This window comes from Podarcis tiliguerta, assembly GCF_965153285.1.
Source record: "Podarcis tiliguerta genome assembly, contig: HAP1_SCAFFOLD_218, whole genome shotgun sequence".
NCBI lineage: Eukaryota > Metazoa > Chordata > Lepidosauria > Squamata > Lacertidae > Podarcis > Podarcis tiliguerta.
In genome coordinates this window covers 5,001-13,254 of record NW_028148571.1, presented here as the reverse complement: position 1 = coordinate 13,254, position 8,254 = coordinate 5,001, and the positions used below count along the sequence as shown (strand labels likewise).

Sequence of the window (8,254 nt, the reverse complement as noted above, 5' to 3'; positions counted from 1 at the left end):
AGATTGCAAGTAAACACCAGGAAAGCTGTTTGATGGGAAGAAGGTGATGGGATCTCCTTCCTTGGAGGTTCTTAAGCAGAGTTTGGGTGGCCCTCTATCCTGGATGCTTTAGCCGAGATTCCTGCATTGCAGGGGGTTGGACTAGATGACCCTCAGGACCTGTCCAATCCTCCAGCCCTATGATTCCAGGATGGAGTTTCCTGCTTCTCGCAAAGCCTTTTCCCCTGCATGCTGCTCTGCCTGTTTCTGTTTCCAAGGAAGGAGCAGCACAGCACGTCAGCCAAGAGGATCCCCCAAAATAAAACATCTCTGGGTGTGCGCAACACATATGGCTCCTCCTGGGTACCTGCTTGAGAGAGAGAGAAAGAGAGAGAGCACAGAGGGAGAGAGAAGCAATTCTTTATATGCTTGGCTTTGAAAGGGTTAAAAGGAACTGAACTGGATTCCTAGACAGGACAGGAAATAAGGGCGGGGGCAGATCCTCCAGAGCCAAAGCCTTCTCACGTCCCTTCCTGCAAGGGGGGGGGCTGCGGAGGGAGCTGCTTTCTCTCTGCTCTGCACTTTCTGGGATCTGGTGAGTCTCTTCTCTCTTCTGCTATAGGGTGCATGGGGGGGGGGAGAGATGGGGGTCCCAAGGCTACAGGGAAGGATGAAGGTGAGTGTTCAGCTCATTCATGGTGAGACCTCCCCCAACCCCACCCAGAACACAAAAATTGGACCCGCAAAGGAACTGACAACCAATGCAACTGTTCTCAAGGGTAGTTGTGGGGATTCAGTGAGGTGGGATAGATCCATGGATGCCACTTTGAGCACCTTGGAGAAAAAAGTGGTGAGATAGAACTGCCATTAATAAAGAGAGGAAACCCAGCCCATAAAAGGGCTTCTGCATTTTGGGCCAGCCTTCTAGGACGGCAAGAGGCTTACTTCACCCTCTTTCCTTTTTTTTCTTAAAGAAAGCTGAGAGTGTGGGCTGTGGTGCTGTCCAGCTCTGGTTCCTAGCAAGACTCATCCAAGGAAACTCTATTTTCTCCAGACACTGTGTCCATTTTATAATACACAGGGCTTTTTTTGTGGCCAGAACTCACTAGAACTCCATTCTGGCACCTCTCAGGTGGGGGCCATTGTCATTCTAAGAGAAGGAGGGAGGTGTTCACAGTGAGTTCCAGCACCTCTTTTTCTAGAAAAATAGCACTGATAACAGAACAATGTGTTTGCTTTGTATCATTTGCCAGCACCTCTAATTTGGACAGACAGAACATGGCAGAAGAAAAATGGAATTCCTTTCGCTCTCCAGAAGGCTTCCTGAAAGCACAGACGGATGAGCAATACTTAGCGGGCCCTGAAGCAGGAAGAGGCCATGCCATGGAAACTCGGAGCAGTGGGGGATTCTGGAAAAACTCCATGCAGAAGATTCTGAGTGAGGAGGACACCCTTCGCTCAGAGGTGCGGAGGCAGCAGTTCAGGCAGTTCTGCTACCAAGAGGCCAAAGGACCTCGAGAGGTTTGTAGCCGACTCCACCACCTCTGTTGTCAGTGGCTGAAGCCAGAAAGGCACACGAAAGCTGAGATGCTGGACCTGGTGATCCTGGAGCAGTTCCTGGCTGTCCTTCCAGCGGAGATGGAGAGCTGGGTGAGGGAATGCGGAGCGGAGACCAGTTCCCAGGCAGTGGCCCTGGCCGAAGGTTTCCTCCTGAGTCAGGCGGAGGAGAGGAAGCAGGCGGAGAAGCAGGTGAGAGAAACTTTCCTCTGGATACCCCAAAGGGCTGTGAACAGGAGGGAGAGTATCCCAAAATGCTCTAGTAACTATGCAACCCTTTTTGGAAACCATCCAAGGAAGTATATCAAATAATCTTACATTTTAACTCTGCGATTCCTTTTTTTATCCTTCTCCCCATTCTCTGTTTTGAATCCTTTTTGCTGTTTTAGGGAAGGATTATCTTTGCAGAAAGTGGCCTGGATTCCTTTGAAGCAGAGCGGACTTTGTTGGACATCAGAGAGAGGCCGCTGGGTAAGGAGGAAGGGGTTCATTCTCCGTTTGACCACATTCTATCGATTCTGAAACTATCTGTGGGTTCTTTGAATCTTTTGGGGAAAGCACTTGGGGCCAACTAATATGAAATGGGTACAAACATCAAAACGCACTCAGCTGGGGAGAAGCATCATGCCCTCCTGGCTTCCCACATCCCTTTGTCTCTCACAGGTAAAAGAAGGATGCTGACAAGATCATCTTTTCATGGTGGCAGAAGGGAAGCAGTGGCTGTGGAAACAGATCAGGTAGGGGGAAGGAGCATTGTGGGGAAAGAGGAGGAGGGGTGGGGCAGCCAGGGTGGTTCTGCCACTGAATGAATCTCTCTTATCCTCTTGCCTTCTGTCAAAGCCTCCCTTAACAAAGGCTGAATATACCACTAGAGAATGTTTATGTGCTGAGAAAAACAAACCGCTATTTCTTCCTAACTCCTTCTGAATGTCACTAGCATATCTATCAGTCATTGCAGCCTTCTTTCCATGTTTATCAGTGAATGCTAAAATAGGCTTCTAAGAAAATAACGTACCATAAAAAACAGTGGCCTGGATTCACCTAGCCAGCTTCATCAGTTGCTCCATGGCATTTCCCCCTGTCTCTTACCTCTTCCCCTGCCCACTGTTCCCCTTGAACTTGGATTTAGGGCATCTGCAGGGTCCCCTCCCAATGTACACAATAAAATAATTCCATTAAGACATTAAAAGATGCATCCACACTTAAATTGTGCAGCAACAAAATCCAATTAAAACAACAGAACAATGTGTAGCAACAATGTGTAGGAGTCTCCTTCTTTGGAGGTCTTTAAGCAGAGGCTTGACAACCATATGTCAGGAGTCCTCTGATGGTGGTTTCCTGCTTGGCAGGGGGTTGGACTCGATGGCCCTTGTGGTCTCTTCCAACTCTATGATTCTATGATTCTATGAACTAGTCTTTGTGCTGTCTGAGAGGAGGACATTCTTTTTCTTTCAGGGTTCACTGTACTTTGAAGATGTTGCTGTTCATTTCACAGACGAGGAGTTGGCGTTGCTAGACCCTGACCAGAGAGCTCTACTTCAGGAAGTCATGGAGGAGAATAATGGGATCATGGCCTCTCTTGGTAAAGCTCCCTGTTAGATCATAATATCTGTTCTGAAATTCAATCCATATCTCTATGTGACAAACCTCCCATGTTTTGATAGAGCTCAACGTTGTGACCTACAGCACCTGAGATTCTGACATCCCCACAGGAAACCTTGAATGGAGGGCTTTTGACTGTTTTGTCTGTGAATATTCTTCCTCCAGTTATGCCTTTTTAACTGTAGGCTGCGCTGCCCGAACTGACCAAGCCTTTTAAAATGTAGGCTTCACAATAGTTAGGGAAGTTGAAATGGTTTCTGTCAGGTTTTTTGTCTTCGCTTCGTCTTGTGTCCATTTTTGATTGACCAAAGAGACGTCTGACAATGAAGATGGAGCAGATTCCATGGTTGGACCAAATAAAATCCACCTCAGAAAAGAGCCAGGTTTTTTGAATCTCAAAGGCAGAGAACCCTGTAGGAAGGATGATAACATGTTCTGGCGGCGCGGCAGCAGCGGAAAACCCCATTAGCTAAAGTGGTGCTTCAGCTTAAGAACAGTTTCACGTTAAGAATGGACCTCCTGAACAAATTAAATACTTAACCTGAAGTACCACTGTATTTGGAGCTCCATTTCTTCCTTAGGCTCTAATCCATTTCTGTCTTTGTTACAGGTGGTGATGAATTGGAAAAGAAGAACAAGGGAGATCATGACAACATCTGCACAGTGGAGAAACCACATAAATATTTGGAGTGTGGAGAGAGCTTCAATCAGAGCAGCCATCTCACTTCTTATAAAAAAATTCATACAAGGAAGAAACCTTATCAGTGCTTGGAATGTAGGAAGAGCTTCAGTAAGAAGGAAAGTCTCACTTCCCATAACAGAATTCATATGGGGGAGAAACCACACCAGTGTGTGGAATGTGGAAAGAGTTTCAGTCGGAACGCCCATCTCATTTCTCATCAAAGAATTCATACAGGGGAGAAACCTTATCAGTGCGTGGAATGTGGAAAGCGCTTCACCCAGAAGGAAAGCCTCAATTCCCATCAAAGAATTCATACAGGGAAGAAACCCCATCAGTGCTTTGAATGTGGGAAGAGCTTTTATACAAGCACAAACTTTCATCGCCATCAGAGAATCCACACTGGAGAGAAACCCAATCAGTGCTTGGAGTGTGGAAAGAGCTTCAGTCAGAGGTCCCATCTCACTGCCCATCAAAGAATTCATACAGGGGAGAAACCTTTTCAATGCCAAGAGTGTGAAAAGAGCTTCAGTAAGAGGGCCCATCTCACTGCCCATCAAAGAATTCATACAGGGGAGAAACCTTTTCAATGCCAAGAATGTGGAAAGAGCTTCCGTCGGAAGGAAAGTCTCACTTCACATGAAAGAATTCACAGAGGTGAGGAACAATATAAATGTTTGGAATGTGGGAAGAGCTTTAATACAAGCACAAACTTTCGTCGACATCAGAGAATTCACAGTGGGGAGAAACCTTTTAAATGCCAAACGTGTGGAAAGAGCTTCAGTCAGAAGGAAAGTCTCACTTCCCATCAAAGAATTCATACAGGGGAGAAACCATATGAGTGTGTGGAATGTGGAAAGAGCTTCAGTCACAGCTCCACTCTCACTTCCCATCAAAGAAATCATACAGGAGAGAAATATCAGGGTGTGAGGGTGGGTGTCAGGAGCAGGTCATCAATAACTCACACGGTGTCAGTGAAGTTAACTCTCTATTCAAAGAAATAAAACAGCTCAGGAGGCCAAACCTAGTGAGCACAGCAACTCTTTCCATTAGTTCTTGACCCAATGAAGCAGTTGTGAGGACCTAAGGTCCCCACCTTCCCACAGTTCCTTAAGTCTCCTCCTGCCCCAGTTCCTTCCCAAACAATCTGAGATTTCTTTGCCTTGTCTGTCTCTGCTCCTCCCTCATCACTACTTTTCTGGTCCTAGAAGATCAGCAGTAGAGTAGCTTGTTGCTGCAGGAGGGGGAGACTCCCTGTTTTTTCCACCAGCCCGACTCATCTCTTCCTCTTGGTCTCGCTCCTCTCCTGCTTTAGTTTCTACCTCTGGTTCTGGACTGCTTTCTGCCACAGAGTCTTCCTGCTCACTAAACCCTGTTAGCACTTCAGCTTCTGACACCTCCTTCCCCAAGTCTGCTTTCGCTTCTCTCTCTGGCTGCTCATCATCGTCCCACCGCCAGTCCCCAGGGTCTGAGCTATCTTCCCTTGGGGGTTCCCCAGCTGATGCCTCCCACCACTCCTCTATGACACAGTGTTTGGAATGTAGAAAGGGCTTTAATACAAGCACAAACTTCCATAGTAATCAAAGTATTCACCGTGGGGAGAAATCATTTCCATGTGAGTGTTAAAAGAGGTTCTGGTTACATATTCTGTTGGTATACTAAGGTGTAAGCTGTCAAGCCCTCCTCAGGGCTCCCAAGGATCTTCAGAAAAACATGAATTCTCCAGAGACTCCTGGTGAGCCTGGCTCTCAGAGAAAGTTGGAGTTATTCTCAATGCAGCATCACGTCTGAATTGAAATCTCTCTCTGCCTCTTGATGTTACACAGGCACCGTGGCTCTATGCTTTGTTCAGGCAGTCCTTTCTAGATGCATAGAATTTGATGTGCTTTAATCTTATGCTATTTTAATGTATTTATGATTTTGATTTTAATATTGCTGTTTAAATGATTTTTATTGATAATTTTAACTTTTCTAGTTAAACTGGTTAAATGTTTTGTTACCAGTTACCATCAAGTGGTATTTTATTCAATAGAAATATTTATTCCAATAGAAGTAAATCAAGGGTGCCCAAACTTTTTTCAAAGAGGACCAGATTTGATGAAGTGAACATGCGTGAGGGCCGGCCAAAGTTGCTGAGCTTATTTGGGGATTTTACCCCAGGACATACCTGAAGTAAATAAATCCCACCCCTTTGGGTGTGTGTGTTAGAAACCTGTTTTTTTGGGGGGGCGGGGGAATGCTTGCAACTGGGACTTCTTGCCCAGCCAGAGTATGTAAGAAATAAGGACTGCTTTCTTTGTGTGCCTGTTCCCTGACATAAGCAGAGCAGCTCTCTGCAACCTCTCATTTGGATCAATAGACGTGGGAGTTGGCCTAAGCAATGAAGCATGCTGGATCAGCCTTTCTTTTTGATCTGGCTCTTGTTTCTGGACATGAAATTAAAGACAAGAGTTCCTGACTCTCCAGAATTGAGAAAGAGACTGACCAGGTAAAGATCCCTTAACCAATATCTTTCCTTCTTTTTAATATTTATTTTTGCTTACGACATCTGTTGGAGTTTCAGGCGGATGGGATCCTAGTTGCAGAGCTTTCCTTGCAACTGGTGTGACTGGATTTGGCTGAGGTTGTAGATGTTGCAGATGTATTCTTAGGACATCAAGTATAATATCTGAAGCAGGGGAAACTCCAAGTCCCAGGAAAGGAGAGGCAGTGAAAGAGGCTCAAGCTCAGTGCTCTCAAGAGAATCTTCATGGCAGTTCATGAAAATGTGACATTTGAAGCTATATTAACTTTTCCCATAAAGGAAAAGGTATTTGCAGAATTAAGTTTGTGTGGTTTATCTGTGCACCTTATCAAAGAAACTGCAGCTCTTTCTATTGAAAATCTTTCCCTGAGTATACAGTGCAATGAAACATGAGAGGCATTTTGGGTCCCAGTTAATACTAGTGTTAAAAGCCCTGCATTAATTGGGACCCATGTACTTTAAAGTATGCTTTCATGCATGCATGTATGTATGTATTAGAATTGTAGAGTTGGAGGGAACCCTGAGGGTCATCTGGTCCCTGCAATGTATGACAGATGGCCATCCAACCTCTGTTTGAAAACGTCCAAGGAAGGAAAGTCTGCTACCTTCTAAGGGAGTTTATATATACCTATATAATATTGTGGGAATTACACAAGATACACTCTTTTTAAAGTTTAAATAACAAATACCGTAACTTTTACTCAGTGTACTTGCACTTGTTAGATTAAATGTACAAGGCAGGGAGGTGTTACTTATGTTGCTAAAACATTTTACATACATTTGTATCTAAGGCAAAAACTGTTACAGATGGACAAATTCTGAGGCAGAACAGAAGACATCTACTGCTCATTACTGCCATAGCTGCCCCAAGTGACATCACTGCCTCTGGCAGAAGGCATATGACATCACAGAATTATTTCTTGAAAAGCTATAGCATTAACCCTTTGCTAAGGGTTTCATGACAGCAGCCACGAAATTAAGAGACGCCTGCTTCTTGGGAGGAAAGCAATGACAAACCTAGACAGCATTTTAAAAAGTAGAGACATCACTTTGCAAACAAAGGTCCATATAGTAAAAGCTATGGTTTTCCCAGTAGTGATGTATGGAAGTGAGAGCTGGACCATAAAGAAGGTTGATCGCCGAAGAATTGACGCTTTTGAATTATGGTGCTGGAGGAGACTCTTGAGAGTCCCATGGACTGCAAGAAGATCAAACGCAGCCATTCTTGAGGAAATCAGCCCTGAGTGCTCACTGGAAGGACAGATCCTGAAGCTGAGGCTCCAATACTTTGGCCACCTCATGAGAAGAGAAGACTCCCTGGAAAAGACCCTGATGCTGGGAAAGATGGAGGGCACAAGGAGAAGGGGACGACAGAGGACGAGATGGTTAGACAGTGTTCTCGAAGTTACAAACATGAGTCTGACCAAACTGCGGGAGGCAGTGGAAGACAGGAGTGCCTGGCGTGCTCTGGTCCATGGGGTCACGAAGAGTCGGACACGACTGAACGACTAAACAACAACAAAGCATTTTGGATGCTTTCATCCCACATTCGAATCTATCTATACCTATATAGCTACACACACACACAAAATACAGAATAGAAACATATCAAAATATAGTCTGTACAAAATAAATTAATTAACAATAAGAACCCAACACTGCACGGCAGCTGCTGAAACTATTGCTGATCAATTTTAAAGCCTGATTTGTTGTGTTTTGTTCTATTATTGTGTGCAGTGTGCTGTTGCGTTGTGTTTTTAGTGTATAAAATGCATTGTAAATTGGTTTTGAAAATAAATATATCTGTGAACCATATAAACAAAGGAAGCAACATCCTATTCCTGTTTTAACTATAGGAGCAACTTCACATGTTGTGTGTGTATGAATGAACATTTCTCTTCAATCAGGCATTG

At 44.7% G+C, this 8,254-nt stretch overlaps 1 protein-coding gene across 1 annotated transcript; it reads left to right on the top strand.

The window, feature by feature from the left end:
• The first annotated feature begins 1,223 nt into the window (after positions 1-1,223).
• LOC310669984 (uncharacterized protein) lies at positions 1,224-8,169 on the top strand. Its single transcript, XM_083458561.1, has 6 exons — positions 1,224-1,728; positions 1,926-2,007; positions 2,200-2,273; positions 2,992-3,118; positions 3,749-7,294; positions 7,866-8,169. The coding sequence occupies exons 1-5, from the start codon at positions 1,258-1,260 to the stop codon at positions 4,819-4,821; spliced, it is 1,827 nt and encodes a 608-aa protein (XP_083314687.1). The 5' UTR covers positions 1,224-1,257; the 3' UTR covers positions 4,822-7,294; positions 7,866-8,169.
• The last annotated feature ends 85 nt before the right edge of the window (positions 8,170-8,254 follow it).

What these genes read in the sequence shown, in the direction of transcription:
- LOC310669984 (XM_083458561.1), top strand. Translation starts at nt 1,258, where the DNA reads ATGGCAGAAGAAAAATGGAATTCCTTTCGCTCTCCAGAAGGCTTCCTG. An exon ending in TGGCTGTGGAAACAGATCAG is followed by an intron (nt 2,274 to 2,991) that starts GTAGGGGGAAGG and finishes TTTTTCTTTCAG; the next exon opens with GGTTCACTGTACTTTGAAGA. An exon ending in TGGGATCATGGCCTCTCTTG is followed by an intron (nt 3,119 to 3,748) that starts GTAAAGCTCCCT and finishes TCTTTGTTACAG; the next exon opens with GTGGTGATGAATTGGAAAAG.